Source organism: Mustela nivalis (genome assembly GCF_964662115.1).
Source record: "Mustela nivalis genome assembly, chromosome: 11".
Classification (NCBI taxonomy): domain Eukaryota; kingdom Metazoa; phylum Chordata; class Mammalia; order Carnivora; family Mustelidae; genus Mustela; species Mustela nivalis.
This window is the reverse complement of record NC_139030.1, coordinates 59,219,867-59,235,496: the sequence shown is the minus strand read 5'-3', so window position 1 is coordinate 59,235,496 and position 15,630 is coordinate 59,219,867. Positions and strand designations below refer to the sequence as shown.

The 15,630-nt window shown below is 37.2% G+C and overlaps 1 protein-coding gene across 24 annotated transcripts in view; it reads left to right on the top strand.

The window, feature by feature from the left end:
- The window catches only part of PKP4 (plakophilin 4), a 245,733-nt gene that overhangs the window by 187,135 nt on the left and 42,968 nt on the right, over window positions 1-15,630 (top strand). For 11 of the 24 annotated variants that reach the window (XM_082691363.1, XM_082691355.1, XM_082691354.1 and 8 more), the window contains 3 exons: window positions 1,608-2,160; window positions 7,562-7,750; window positions 9,989-10,208. In XM_082691363.1, the coding sequence (XP_082547489.1) occupies window positions 1,608-2,160; window positions 7,562-7,750; window positions 9,989-10,208 (962 nt within the window). Of the gene's footprint in view, window positions 1-1,607; window positions 2,161-7,561; window positions 7,751-9,988; window positions 10,213-15,630 lie in introns of all 24 variants that reach the window. The other 13 variants (XM_082691357.1, XM_082691364.1, XM_082691372.1 and 10 more) reach the window with 3 other exon arrangements.

Genomic DNA, 15,630 nt, shown 5'->3' with positions numbered 1-15,630 from the left:
CGCTGAGCACAGATTTTAACTTTCCAACTGTCTACTCATTTGCAAACTCCCTCTTTCTTGCCTTGTTGTTTTATTTACCATCGCTTTCCCACCCCAGATCTTCTCTCCATGGCTGTTGCCCTCCCAGAGTTGTTGAGTTTGAGCACGCATAGGTCTGCTTGCTTGTCTTCACAAGACAAAGCATTCTTCCTCTTAATGACATCTAAGAGTGTAGAGTCCTTGCCTTATTCCAGTTTGTCCTTTTAGTGTCCTAATTAAAGGTGAGAGGAGGTTGGTGTGAACTGTAATCCAGTAGCCTAATCCTGGGCTTGCAGCTCAGCACCCTGCTATCAGATCCTAGGCCTGTTCCTCTCAGGCCAGTGCCCCAGTCCAGCCAACATCCCTCAATGTGCTGCATCAAGAAAGGCCTCTGAGACCTAGTGTTTGCAGGAGTATGCAGATTCATAGTAGGACCATCCATAGCAGAAATGTTCTTCATTTCCCATTCTGGTCTTTTCCAGCTGGCTAGCCAAGAACCCACCAGAGACTTTGAGCATTCCTCCTGCTGCAGCAGACTTTGGGGTACTTTTTTGCATCTCTTTAAATCCACCAGCTAAAGTTAAGAGCTCACACATCAAAGGAGGTAGAAAGAAATACCCAAAATGACCAGGAGCCACTCCTGAGCCAAAAGAAGAGAAATTGGCTGTGCAACCAAGCTGTCCCTTGAGAGTAGATAAACAGAGGAGAGCTTTGGACCCAGGTCCTATGCAAACATTCATTTATTCCACATTGAGAGAACATTCCTTTTGTTAATGGGGCCAGTTCATAAAGATGAGTAAATTATAGACAGTCCTGTAACTACATTTAGATTGATGCATTCAAATTTTGTTTTGTTTTGTTTTGTTTTACATAAATGCATTACCTTGGCCAAAATTTTACTCACAGGGCACAAAATAAAGTAGATTGTCCCAGTGACCCTTTACACTTGCAGTAAGCATATTTTTTATTATAGTATAATTAACATACAGTGTTATATTAGTTTTAGATGTACCATATAGCAATTCAACAATTCTATTGCTCAGTGCTCATCACTATGAGTGTTTTCTTAATTCCCTTTATCTGATAAGTTCACCCATCCCCCGACCTGCCTCCCCTCTGGGAACCACCAGTTTGTTCTCTGTATTAGAAGTCTGTTTTTAATTCCGTTGTCTTGTTTTTCTTTGTTCCTTCATTTGTTTCTTCAGTTCTGTGTGAGTGAAATCATATGGTATTTGTCTTTCTGTCTTATTTCACTTAGCATCGAATACAACATCTTACCTGTTATGAAAAATGCATAGGCAAGAGGGTAAAATATATAAAGACGAAAGGAAAAGGAATATTAAGTATTCTTCAGATCTCTCTTTACTAGTTGGTTTTTAGTATTCTGAAGGGGAAAAGATAGAGGTTAAACTACCAAGAAAAGGTAGACCAAGTAAACCACAATAAGGACAAATGCCCAGCTCTAAAGCATAAAAAGGGGAAAACCGTGAAATCACATTCTTTAGTGAGCTATGTGCATTTTGTTTCTGTAATGACAGTGGACACAAAACCCTGGATAAACCCGTTCTCTTTTCTCCCCCTTTCATCAGCCATCAGTAGCCAATCGGGCCATGAGAAGAGTTAGTTCAGTTCCATCTAGAGCACAGTCTCCTTCTTATGTTATCAGCACAGGCGTGTCTCCTTCAAGGGGGTCACTGAGAACTTCTCTGGGTAGTGGATTTGGCTCTCCGTCAGTGACCGACTCCCGACCACTGAACCCCAGTGCATACTCTTCCACCACGTTACCTGCTCAGCGGGCAGCCTCTCCATACGCCACACAGAGACCCGCCTCCCCAACAGCTATACGTCGGATTGGGTCAGTCACCTCCCGGCAGACCTCCAATCCCAACGGACCAACCCCTCAGTACCAAACTACCGCCAGAGTAGGGTCCCCGCTGACCCTGATGGATGCACAGACTCGAGTAGCTTCCCCATCCCAAGGCCAGGTGGGGTCGTCGTCCCCCAAACGCTCAGGGATGACCGCCGTACCACAACATCTGGGACCTTCACTGCAAAGGACTGTTCACGACATGGAACAATTTGGACAGCAGCAGTATGAAATCTACGAAAGAATGGTTCCACCTCGCCCAGACAGCCTGACAGGTGAGTGCAAGGTGACAACACTGCATAAAGCCCAGGGAGGAAGCCTTGTGCGCAGTTGTGCCGTCGGAGCTGAAACAGAGCACGATGAAGTGGGAAAAACTCATGTTTTTCTCTCAAAGTTTACATTGCTGACGTCAGGCTGACTTCTTTCAAGCTCTAATTCTTAATGCATGAAAGTGTGTACATTTCTATCAGCCAGAAATCTTTTTTCACAAGGAATACACTCTTCCCTCCCCCAATATTAGGATATGAAAAGTATGTTTTTGCATTTTAGAAGCACTGGTTGAAATTTTAAGCTGTTTGTTGGGTTTGGGTTTTGTTTTTTTTTTTGTTTTTTTTGTTTTTTAAGATTTTATTTATTTATTTGACAGAAAGAGATCACAAGTAGGCAGAGAGGCAGGCAGAGAGAGAGAGAGAGAGAGAGGAGGAAGCAGGCTCCCTGCTGAGCAGAGAGCCCGATGTGGGACTTGATCCCAGGATCCTGAGATCATGACCTGAGCCGAAGGCAGCGGCTTAACCCACTGAGCCACCCAGGCGCCCCTGGGTTTTGTTTTTTAATGAAAGAGTTTCACCAGCTAAGCTTACCCCTCTCCAAACCCCTAAGTTTTGTTAAAAGATGGTATCAGAATATCTCTTGAGATAGTGAGCTTTTTTTTTTTTTTTAAGAAATGCTTTAATGTTATACGATATGGATTTTTCTCACCAACTGCCTTGATTTTAGCTTCGTGACAGGAAATTCACAAAGCTCCTATGATTACCTTCAAATGCCACTCGGATTAAATCAGAAAGACATCAGGAAGGTGCCTGATATTACAGCCATTTCCTTCTGGGTATTTTCATGGAGGGTTTCCCACATAATGTATAGACATTGTTCTTTTTATCAAAATGAAACTTACCTTTAGTTAGTGTTTTAAGTTACAAGTGTTTAAAGTAACATATTATAAACACTGGGGAAAAATTAAAGCTCTGTAAGAAAATATGGAATGCAGAGTGAAAATCTCAAGCTCCTCTACTCTCACCCAGTCCCACCCGCCAGTGTATGTGTCTGTGTTCACATGTGTAAGTATATATATATTGCATACACATGTGAACACATTGTTTTTTATACTGATGGGAATTCTATATATTTATATACCTTATACATCTAGAAGTATGTGTAATATACTTATCTTCTTTTTTAATATGTCTGAGAGCTCCATTGTGTCAGTAGATGCCTAGGGCCCCAATTTTTATAGATGTATTATAATTAATTTAATCTCTTCCTTATTAATGAACATTTAGGTGGATTTTCATTTTTAGATATTAGAGACAATGCAGTATATATTATTAGTTCTATATTGTTCTGGCATATTTTGCACATAGATACTAAGATAACTCTGAGATCCATTTCTTAAAGTAGAATCGCTGAGTCAAAAAAATGTGCTTATGTGTTCTTAAAGAAATACTGTCCTACCTCCTGCATTTCAGGAAAGCTGCACAGATTTCTATTTCCACCAATAGTTTTGAGCGTATCTGTCCTCCTCATCTTCACTAGCACTGCGTATCTTGGCCAGTGGGATAGGTTAAAAGCTGCATCTCATGGTTTCCCATGCCCTTTATTGAGCTATGACTGAGACTGAGGATCGTACATGTTTATCAGTCATTTTAGGTCTTTTCTAAAAACCACAAGTTTAGGATTTTTGTCTGTATAACTTGTAAAAGCTTTTTATACTCGAAGTAAAATAGATTCTTGTAATATGCTTCTCAAGTATTTTTTCCATTTTGTAACCTGTCTTTTGACTTTGTTTTTGATATTTCTTATCCAAGTTTTTAAATATTTGGTGTGGCAAAATCATTGTCTTTTCCTCATGGCTTTTGAGAAAGGTAAAGCCTTTTTGAGATTTTCTAATTCAATAATTTTGCATGAAGAATTAATATTGAACTAGAATTTAAGCTCAGAGAAAGTCCTAGTGGAGAAACTACCTCTTATTCATTCAGTCATCAGAGGAGAGTGCTTGGCTTAGATATTTTCTAGCATGGCTCTGAAAGTCTGTAGCAAAGTGAGGTAGGAATCATTTATGAAATATTGTCTCCCAAGGAAACCTTGAAAGATAAATAGTTCTGAGGATTTCTATACTCCTCTCTGTGAATGTATAGAATGGCTATGCAGAAATCTATGTTTGCAATAGAGTGAAGTAGAAACCCAGGAAAGGAAATGAGTACATAAATTACTGTCTGTATTTAACTGAGAGATGGATGATCTCCTTTGGTTTAAAAAGCCTGCCTTCTGACACTGCAGGTGAAATTAGATGTTGTTTCAGGGGGGAAAAGGCAGACCTAGCCTATCACAGATTTTTTTTTCCTAATATTTTCTTATATAAAGGGTGTATAGAAGCTTTGCTTCTCATCTGCCTACCTACTTACTCTGAATGTGGATCCCATTTCATGAATTCCTTTCTTTTATTCTTACTTCAGAAAGTGTTTTACTTGTCATGATATTTACTGTGGTTCTTGATTTCAAAGGATTAATAACCTTCTAACTGATAAGCCTGAAGCAATATTTTGAAATAGATTCAGACACTTGGATATTTGGTGATCATAAGTTCAATGATGATACAATATGTGTATAAATTACATCCTACAACAGAAAAATGTGCCTGCCCTAAAATACTACTTGAAGTAAAATCATAGCATGTCAAGAAAAGTTTTGGGAATGCAAGGAATATTATTTGGAAGATAAATTTGTATTTATTTCTAGTATCTTAAATATAAAGATTTTAAATCACAGGGAATATGTCATTGTAATAGCTAAACCAGTATGTGAAACTGAATAAGTAAATAATATTGTGGAAGATCAGTGTTTTCCATTAGTTGGAGGGGGAGAGAAGACTATTAAAAATTAATTTGTGTGAATACTTCTGGAAAAATTATTTCTAATAACAATTATAGAAGATAATTTGTCTTCCAGTTTAAAAGATACTTAGTTTTGGCGAACTTTCTACACATAATCATTTTACTTATTCTATAGAGGCTGTTATTTTTTTAATTTTTTTAAAATGTAAATCTATAGGACTGTGTTTTATTTGCGTGCATGAATAGATGAACAAAAGTAGCAACCATCACTGTTAGGTTATTCACAAAGATTCTAAAATCAAAAAGTAGTATATTTCATTCTAGTTCGGGAGCTTTTGTTTCCCATTATAGTCTGTCATATAGTAATATATGTAGTTTCATATAGTCACATATAGTAATTTCATCTCACTAAGTAATCTTAGAACAAGTGAATATTTACTGGATGCTTTTTAGAGTTATCAATAAGCTCATTTTGTTACCTTTCCCACAAAATTATAGTAAATATGTACAAATATTTGTGAATCCAATCATACTGCATGGTTTCCAGTGAAGAATCTAGCCAGATCCTTGCAGAGCGACATTGTAACATTCTGAGAATGCTGCAGAATGCTTGAGTCTTATTTCATGGAATAGTGGAGAGTGGTGGGAACATGGAGGCTCAGATGACTTCAGGAGCATCCAGCGCTGGTGCCCAAGTGTTGAGTGAGCCACAGAATCCCACAACAAATCACAAGAATTTTTGGCTCCACTGAGTGTTAAAATAGCACCTTGTGTTGAAAAGATTACCAAGGACTGGGTCCGTTTACCTGCCCATTTTATATCACCATTGACAAATACAGTGCCTGCACCTTAATTCAAAATACTCATGGGTTCCATAAAGAAATGGGTTCTCATTCCTCTACTAAGAGGAATGAGAAATCTGCAAGTGATTAAGAAGCTGAAATCCCCAAATGAGAATTTTACAGTAAGGATCACAATATCATCTTTAGAGTCATATTGGCTCCCATGTCCCCCTGGTGGGCTGACCTGGCCCCTTTAACTCATGGAGGGCTCTGCTGAGTTCAAGATTGCTCACACCATGTCTCCTTGAGCCTTGAGGGTTTGATGTGTCCAGTGTTGGGAATTTCCTCTCAGCCCTATCAGGAAGCAGTTCTCTGATTGGGACGAATCTGCCTTCTTTTGGGGCCCTCAGTTTCCTTGGTTTTGAAATGAGGTTTGGCCAGACCATCTCCCAATTGTATGATTGTTTAATCCTATGATCTTCATTTTAGCAAATAGAGAGCCAGTAGCTAAAACCCACATTGGTTCATTTAGATTCTTCTCATGTTGCATTGCTGTCCAGGGTAGGTAATAGTAATCATTCATCTCAAAACCTCTACGTATTCGAAACTTTCTTGCCACTTCTCAGTAAGCAACAGTATCACTCATGTTCAGGCCCATTTGCTTTTAGTTCTGATATGATTAACAGAGCTAATAGGAGGTGAATGATTTTATCTTTTTGTAATTAGTTATTGTGTCAATTATTTGCGGTCTTTTAAAAAACAAGTGCTGACTTCAGATATGTTTATGCTTTCTCTTGCTCATATTTGGAATGTAACCTTAGTATTCTTACTAAGTGATAGACTTTACTTCCTAATATCGACAAATCATAAACTTTGGAGCATCATAATATTGAATGTACTAATTTACTTTCTCTAAGAAAATAAAATGTTTGGGTTTGAACTGTACTTTTTTTTTTATCACATGTCCCATTTAAAAAATGTTGACCTTTTAGTTATTAGCAATTTAAATGAAAGAATATTTCAAATGATTTGGTATTGATGTACTAATTTTGTACTTTTCCTTTGCACTAGAAGGAAGGTAAACAAGAAGCTGGCATGTGGGTTCCTGCAAAAACAGCTATGTTTGTTAAAAAAAAAAAGGAAAAATACAGTAACGACAAATAGTAATATAATACCTCATAATATTTAACAAACATTATTAGTTTACTGATATTATTCTGAATTTTATAACATAAAATTCCATGTTTTCCTGTAACACTCATGGGTAAATTTAGAGACATATTCAAAAGTATTCTTGAACACCAGCCTTTATCAAGCACTATTATGTAGACATTGTCTTAGATGTTGAGATTTAAGAGGTGTGCGACATGGCAGGCCCTGTCCCCAAAGAGCTGGTAGTCCAGTTCTGTGGAGCAGCAAAGAGAACGGCGTGAACCATTATTATTATGTTTTAACAATGAAAATTACGTAACAGTAGAAGAGGACATTGTCTTTTTGGTCACCATGATAAAATAGCTTACAGTTGTGGGATGGATTTCAGAGTAGCAAACCATCTAATAATTTCCTATTTTTACTTACAAAATTTACCTTTATCTGGCTGCCAGAGAAAGTTTGCCTCTAAGAATATATATGGTGTCTTTCATATCTGACATCCTCCTTTTGTAAAACTCGTAAGTTTGGTGTTTAGACTTAACATTTGGTCCTCTTGGTAAGGCCCTATTAATTGAGGCTTTTAACCTCAGCACAGTTTTCTCAATTTCTTAATGATGTTATTTTCCTGCCTCTAGGCTTACGGAGTTCCTACGCTAGTCAGCACAGCCAGCTTGGGCAAGACCTTCGTTCAGCTGTGTCTCCTGACTTGCACATCACTCCTATATATGAGGGGAGGACCTATTACAGCCCAGTGTACCGCAGCCCAAACCATGGGACCGTGGAGCTTCAGGGATCTCAGACAGCACTGTACCGCACAGGCTCAGGTGAGCCTCGGCGCAGTTCAGCTTAATTCCCAAATGCATAGGCCCAAGAGCAGAAGATTTTTATTGAGATTGGGTGCCCTGTTAGTATGAAATCATGTTGCCCATTTGATTGTCAGATAAGCAGCTGTGACAGCTGATCAATAAACAGTAAAATAGAAGTTCGTGTTGTACCTATATTTATAGGCGATTTTTTTTTAACCTTAGTTTTATCTAATCAGTGAACATGGTGATTATACTGTTAATTCACAGATAAGTTTATAGAGCTCTAAATCTGACTCTCCTTGGGTTTAAAACATACCAGATCTAGAAAGGAAAACCTTTGTTGGAATATTCCTTTGTGATTTTTTTTTTAAAGATTTTATTTATTTGACAGAGAGAGATCTCAAGCAGACAGAGAGGCAGGCAGAGAGAGAGGGAAGCAGGCTCCCTGCTAAGCAAAGAGCCCGATGCGGGACTCGATCCCAGGACCCTGAGATCATGACCTGAGCTGAAGGCAGAGGCTTAACCCACTGAGCCACCCAGGCGCCCTCCTTTGTGATTTTTGTTGCCTGGAATGTGTATTTAGAGAAGCTCCCTTTATGAGTTATTTGCCTGTCTTCAATTTAGCTTGTATGCAGCCCAAGTATATTTCGTATTACTCCTTTTTAGATACTAGATGTCCTCTGAATGTCCAAGTGTAGAGTGAAATAAATATTCCTTGTGATGGACCCTATCTGGGACAGAATACAGTAACAGCATTTATAAAAATAGGGAGCTAATGCATCACATCCATGCACCCCTCTCTCACATATATGCCACACCATAGTGGCTGTTAGAGCAGAAGCTATACTCATGGCCACGTGAGCTACCAGATTGTGCTGCAGGTCTGGCTCATGGAATCCCAAGAGACTCGCCCACCTTTCCTTCTTTCTTTCGTTCTTTCTTTCTCTTTTTTTCTTTTTGAAAAGAGCTAGTACAGGAATGCCTGGATGACTCAGTTTTTTGAGCATCCCACTCTTGGTTTCAGCTCAGTTCATGGTTTCAGGGTTGTGGGATTGAGCCCTGTGTCAGGCTCTACACTCAGCAGAGTCTGCTGGAGATTATCTCCCTCTGCTCCTCCCCCTGCTCACGCTCTGTCTGTCTCTCTCTTTATTCTCTAAAATAGATAAATAAAATCTTTAAAAAGCAAAAGAGATAGGCAAAAAACATGCCAACAGTGATAACCCCTTAAAGGCATAACTCTAGGAGGCATACCTCCAGAACACCAGGAGAGAGGAAACTGTATCTAAACCAATTCTTTGCCAAACACTGACAGTTTGGTCTGTTGCAGGATTTTTCTTCTAATAAAATGTACCAATTTTTAATAGTTACTAATGAAGAAATATTGTACTTGTTGTGTTCTGTCAATTGAGGGATTTTTTTAAGGATCTAATTGGCTTTATTAAATGATTGGTGATTCAGCATCCTATCAATCAAGTATAAGGCAACTCCCAAGGAATTTCTTTCATAAGATTAAGCAATAAATAATGTTATTAAAATCATTTAATTGTGGGAAGAATACATCTGCAATCATTGGAGAGATACCTTTTCCAATAATTAAGAAAGAACTATTACATACAGTATGCAGTACTCTTAAACATAGCATGCAAAAATTTAGGGGAGTAGCTATAGAAGAATTTGTAGCGTCATTCTTCCTTCTTATGAAGTAAATTTTTCAGGATTATTAAAATCCAAAGGTCTATAAATAAAATGTATATCAAAATAAGTAATTTGTTTATGCTTCATGTTCGAAGTTTGACCTCAATTATCTACAGACTTGAATAATTTTTTTTTCTTGCTAAGATGAAATTATGACATTTTGTCATTTATTTTTCAAATTTGTTTAATTCTTTTATATTTCCCTTGCACTTTCGTTACTAAATCTTAATAAACATAGTAAGCTCAATCATGTAAGCAGATTGATCATTTTATTTTTGTTATTTTCTGCTAATGAAATTGGCATATTGTTTGTGTATATTAAAAACCTAAAAAAAAAAACAAAAAAAAACAAAAAAAAACCTAAGTGCCTTTTTAGCACTAATGAGCTAGATTGGTAAAATCTAAATTGGTAATATTGATGAAATCTATAAAGCAATTTATATAATTGTTAAAAACTTAACAATTAAACAATTAAACTTAACAATTAAAAAATAGTTTTACTTTGGAAAGTATCACCTCATGGAGAATATACTAATCATTTTAAAAATATTGGCTTTCTAGTAGGTGTTGGAAATCTGCAAAGAACATCCAGCCAACGAAGCACCCTTACATACCAAAGAAATAATTATGCTCTGAACACAACAGCTACCTATGCGGAGCCCTACAGGCCAATACAATACCGAGTGCAAGAGTGCAATTATAACAGGCTTCAGCATGCAGCGCCGGCTGACGATGGCACCACGAGATCGCCATCAATAGACAGCATTCAGAAAGACCCCAGGCAAGTACTGGTTAGGAGTCTCCAGAATGCTACAGCATCCTGGGCATCAACAGTTCCTTCCTTCTGCCTTTTATTCAAGTTGCTGAGTCTATTATAGTATCAGTTAACTCGTTATCTCTAGTATTTCCAGTTGTATTTTAACACAGTCGGTCATTGAGGTTAATTTCATTTTCAAGATCGATTCCTTCTTTCAATACCTTAATAGTAAGTTAGAGAATACACAGGTCTGCATGAATATCTGCAGCATTCATCGCTAAAATACTTCAGTGAGACAACTCCCTGGGATAACCTCTTGGTCTGAATTATATGAAAGATTTTAAAGGATCATTTTACCCCTTTTCCTCTATTGTAGATGAGGGCTTCAGAAAAAAAGTATGGTGTTTTAAACTGGAAAAGACCAGTGTTGCGTACATTTTGAATCGTACTAGTCAATGCTGTGTTGTGTTTTTATTAACTATTACCTTCTGCCATTTAGGAAAAAATAGTTGACAAGAAATGCTTATATTTTAAAAGCAAAAAACGGCCAGTGGTACATGTTTCCTCCTTTTAATTTTATTTGGCCATGTAGAAAGCCTGTTTTATTAAGATAAGTATAAGTCATTTGGTACTTGATTGATTTTGAAAAATAGCCTCATCTGTAATGAAAGCCATTTAAAATATTCAGGAAATAAAAAAGATATTTAGAATCTAAAGAGAATTTTAATTTCTGAAAGAGTGGAATTATTGCTAAATTTTAAGCAGCTTGAGTATTATATGAAGGCATATATTAGCAAGATTTCATTCACTCTGCCTACAAATTGTTGTTTTACTGGAAAATTATTATAATTATCAATTCATTTTCAGCAACCTACCAACTTATTCTAATGAATGTGAATTAAATACATGAGTGAGATTTTACTCATTAAAACAAAATAAAAGTACTTTTGAGTTGAATGGGAAACCCACTGCTTCACTAAAACTGTTCCACCTGATCGCTCTTTTTCCTAAAGTTCTTTATAGTTCATATATTCATTTGGTTCTGCTAGTCCATTTTAAGGGTTTTTAAATGATTTGTCTTATAGTACCTCCAATATAATTGGTATATAAAAATACCGTTATATGATTTCATTTTTTAAAACCTCAAAATGACAAAATACTGAGGCACCCTAATAGATGCAAAAATTCCCAAAAGTGTTTTAAATTATACGCAATTTAGACCATACCTCTGCTGAACCCGCAGAGAAAAGAATAGCTATCCAGAAAGACAGTGAAGTGTGATTAGAGTTGTGAGTTTAATATGTGTCCCTGAAGACTTTAGTTTTGACCTCTGATACAAGTTGATTCACTATAAATAAGGATTTCGATTATGATAATATACTTTAGTTATTCATAGTATGATAATTTTGTAGTCTAATGCATGAAACTGTTAGGGCTAGCTTTGATTATGTGAAACTTCACTGATAATGCATTTGGTAAGATGAATAAATGATTATTTTATAATAATTGTGTTTATTCTAGATGAAACTAGAATCCAGGTGAATCTGAAGTTTAAATATTCAAACCAAAATAAAAAGCTCATGACAGCTTTTAATTTTTAGTTTTGAAAATAGCAAACTTGAAGTAATATCTTTTGTCATTTCTAACCCCATGTTCTTTACCATTAATGCTGCATTATAATTAACCTGAAAATTTCTTATAAAACTAAAGGAGTTATTGATGTTTTCTATATAAATGGAAATCTGTGTTGTCTAGTGTAGAAGCAAAATTGACTAGTAGTATAAGTGACACATCTAGAAGGAGTAACCAAAATACCTCTTATGGAAAGTGATAGTGACATAAATAATAATAGCATTCATGGTGGTTACTTTTGAGCAGGGCCTGATCTGTGGAAAATAATTCCATTCACTGTCCCTTTGACCTTTATATTGTCAAATATTTTACATCTACGTCCATAATAAAACTCGTAGCCTTATTATTTTTACTGTAAATATTCAATTCTCTTTTAAAGAAATTAAGAGAAGAAACAGTGATCTTGATATTCACTTCATGTTTACCACATATAGTTATCTTCTTATATGTTCTTACTGTAAATTCAGGTTTCCATCTCAACCCATTTCCCTTCAACCTAACCCTTCCTTTAGCCTTCCTTGTGTTTTGTGACTGCCAACAACAAATTCTCTTAGCTTTAATTTATCTGAAAATGTTTTTTTTTTTTTAAGATGTTATTTATTTATTTATTTGACAGACAGAGATCACAGGTAGGCAGAGAGGCAGGCAGAGAGAGAGAGAGAGAGGAGGAAGCAGGCTCCCTGCAGAGGAGAGAGCCCATTGGAGGGCTCAATCCCAGGACCCTGGGATCATGACCTGAGCCAAAGGCAGAGGCTTTAACCCACAGAGCCACCCAGGCACCCCTATCTGAAAATGTTTTTTATTTAATTCATTTTTAAAGGATATTTTTACTAGGTATAAATTTCAGGATTGACAGGTATGGGTTTTCCCTTTCAGTTCTTTAAAAAAATGTCATTCGTTATCTTCCGACCTCCATTGTTTCTGATGAGAAATCATCATTCTTATTATGTAATATACCTACTCATTGGCTGTCTTTCTCTTTATCTTTGACTTTCAGCAATTTTACTCTGACAGGCCTAGGTATGTGGGTTTGTGGGGTTTTTTTTACATTTACCCTGCTTGGGTTTCACTGAGATTTTTTTGAATGTTGGTTGATGATTTTTACCAAAACTGGGACATCTTTAACCATTATTGCATTTTTTGCCCTGAAATCATTCTTCCCTGGAATAAGTTGACATTATCCTATAGATTACTAAGGCTCTGTTTATATTTTAAAATCTTTTTTCTCTATATTCTTCATATTGGTATTTTTTATTGATCTGTCTTCATAATTTACTGTCTTCTATAGTCTCCACAATCTGTGCTAAGCCCATGTTGTGAATTTTTTATTTCAGGTATTTGAATTTGGTGGGGTTTTTTATAGTTTCCATGTCTCAGAAGACATTCATCTGTTCATTCCCTACATGGATGTTTTCCTTTGTTTTTTTGGGGTGGGGGTTGTATTGTTTTGTTGGGTTTGTTTGTTTGTTTGTTTTTTCTTTTGAGCACATCTATAATGACCATTAGAGTCCTCCTCTGATAATTCCAACATCTGGGTTTTCTCTGGGTCTGTTTCTATTATTTGGGTGTTTTGTTTTTGTTTTGTTTTCTTTTGAACAGTCTTTTTTTTTTTTTAAGATTTTATTTATTTATTGACAGACAGAGATCACAAGTGGGCAGAGAGGCAGGCAGAGAGAGAGAGGAGGAATCAGGCTCTCCACTGAGCGGAGAGCCCAATGTGGGGCTTGATCCCAGGACCCCGGGATCATGACCTGAGCTGAAAGCAGAAGCTTTAACCCACTGAGCCACCCAGGCGCCCCTGTTTTGTTTTCTTTTGTTTTTACATCTTTGTGGGTTATATTTTCCTACTTTCCTTTTTTTTTTTTTTTTTAAGATTTTATTTATTTATTTGACAGAGAGAGATCACAAGTAGGCAGTGAGACAGGCAGAGAGAGGAGGAAGCAGGCTCCCTGCCAGGCAAAGAGCCTGATGCTGGGCTGGATCCCAGGACCCTGGGATCACGACCCGAGCCGAAGGCAGAGGCTTTAACCCAGGTGCCCCTCCTATTTTCCTTTTATGTGGAGCAGTTTTAAATCATATGCTAATTATTGGTGCATGATAACATTGTAGGGACTCTGGATTCTGTTGTCTCCTATTAGGGCTCTGAGTTTGGTTGCAGCAGATAAGTATATTACTGACAGATGCTTTTGATTCTGTCAAGACTGGTTTTGTTCTTCTAGGATGGGTCTGTTTCAGGTTTGTTTTACTCCTAGTGTATTTTTCTACTCTGTGGCATAGTTCTTTGTGGAGACTAAATACTGGAGTGGTCCCTGAGGTTTGCTCTCTGACTGGGCTGGAGGTCCAACATCACATGGCATAAGTTCATCTCTGTCCTCCAACAGCTACTGCACCAACCTGTACGTGTATCATGGACATGTACAGCCCAGCACTCAACTAAAAACTTGTGAGTAACCCTCCTGTAGGCCCAGTGAATCTCCTCTGCATTGTTCCCTCCTCCCCGGTATCCTGCCCCACAAATCAGAACCACTTTGGTATCCCCAGATTCTAGTCTCTCCCCATCAGTTCATTAAGTCCATTGCTTTATTTCATGGACTCAACTTCCTATGTTATGATTCAAAAAAATGCCCTCAAGCAGAAAGCCAGGGAATATGGGGCTACTGTGACGATTCCCTTCTCTCAAGGATTAAGATTCTTGGGTCACCCATTCTCCAGGACCTAAAAAACGGTTCCTTCCTACATTTAGTGGAAGGGCAAAGTGCAGTACCAGTTACTCTATCATGGCTGAAAACAGAAGTCTTGGCTTAGGTGGGGTATTTTTGTCGTCTTTTTGTTTTTTAATTTTTTTTATGTTAAGTTAGCCAGCATATAGTAGTACATCATTAGTTTTTGCTGTAGTGTTCAACAATTCATTAGTTGCATATAATACCCAGTGCTCATTATCGCACGTGCTGGGCTTAGGTTTTAATGATGCAAAGCCTGCCATCCAGCCAGCCCATGAATTGATAGCAGTCTTTTCAGGGTAAATTTCTGCTGAAAACCAGGGTTGGAATTGATGTCAGCCAAGCCTAATTGCCCATCTCCAGCTGGAGCCCACCTTTTGTATTGTCTGGCCCTCATCTACCCAAGGATACCAGGAAATCTTGACCACGTCTATGCCATTTAACGAGGAAAAAAATGTGTATTCATTTAATGACTGAGTCATCAAGGAAAGATGAAGTCACACTCCTTGCACTCTGTTAATAGTTACAGCATAGTTTTACATAATAGGCTTTAGACAGATTTTGACCAGAAATAGTTAACAGTGCATAAAAGGGAATTTATTTATAATAGCAAATGACCCTATTTAGAATAGTTCCTTTTTAAGGGCTGATGAATATTAATAAAACACCCATCAATATTATTTCAAAGTATATAAAATATTTTAATATACATCATCACAATTTAATCATCACAGCCAACCTAAGAGGGAGGTAGAGATGATAGTTTTATTGTTCCTGTCACACAGGTAAGGAAAGTAATACTCCAAATAATTGAGTAGTTTTCAAAATTACAAAGTAAATAAAAGACCTGGAACTTGAACATGGGCAGTCTAACTCCAAATTCTTTGTTTTTTTCTGCTGTGTTAGCCTGCCTCTCTTGGCATTTGTGCTATTCTTCTTGTTTATTAATGATATTCTCACTCAGTCTGTCCCCCAAACCAGAAATCTCCATCTCACCCTTGGCTTCACTTTTATGAAAATTATCTGGCTGCTGTGCAAAGAGTAGATGGCTAGGGGGGTTGTTGTTTGAAGCAGAGAGAGCATATAGAAGATGG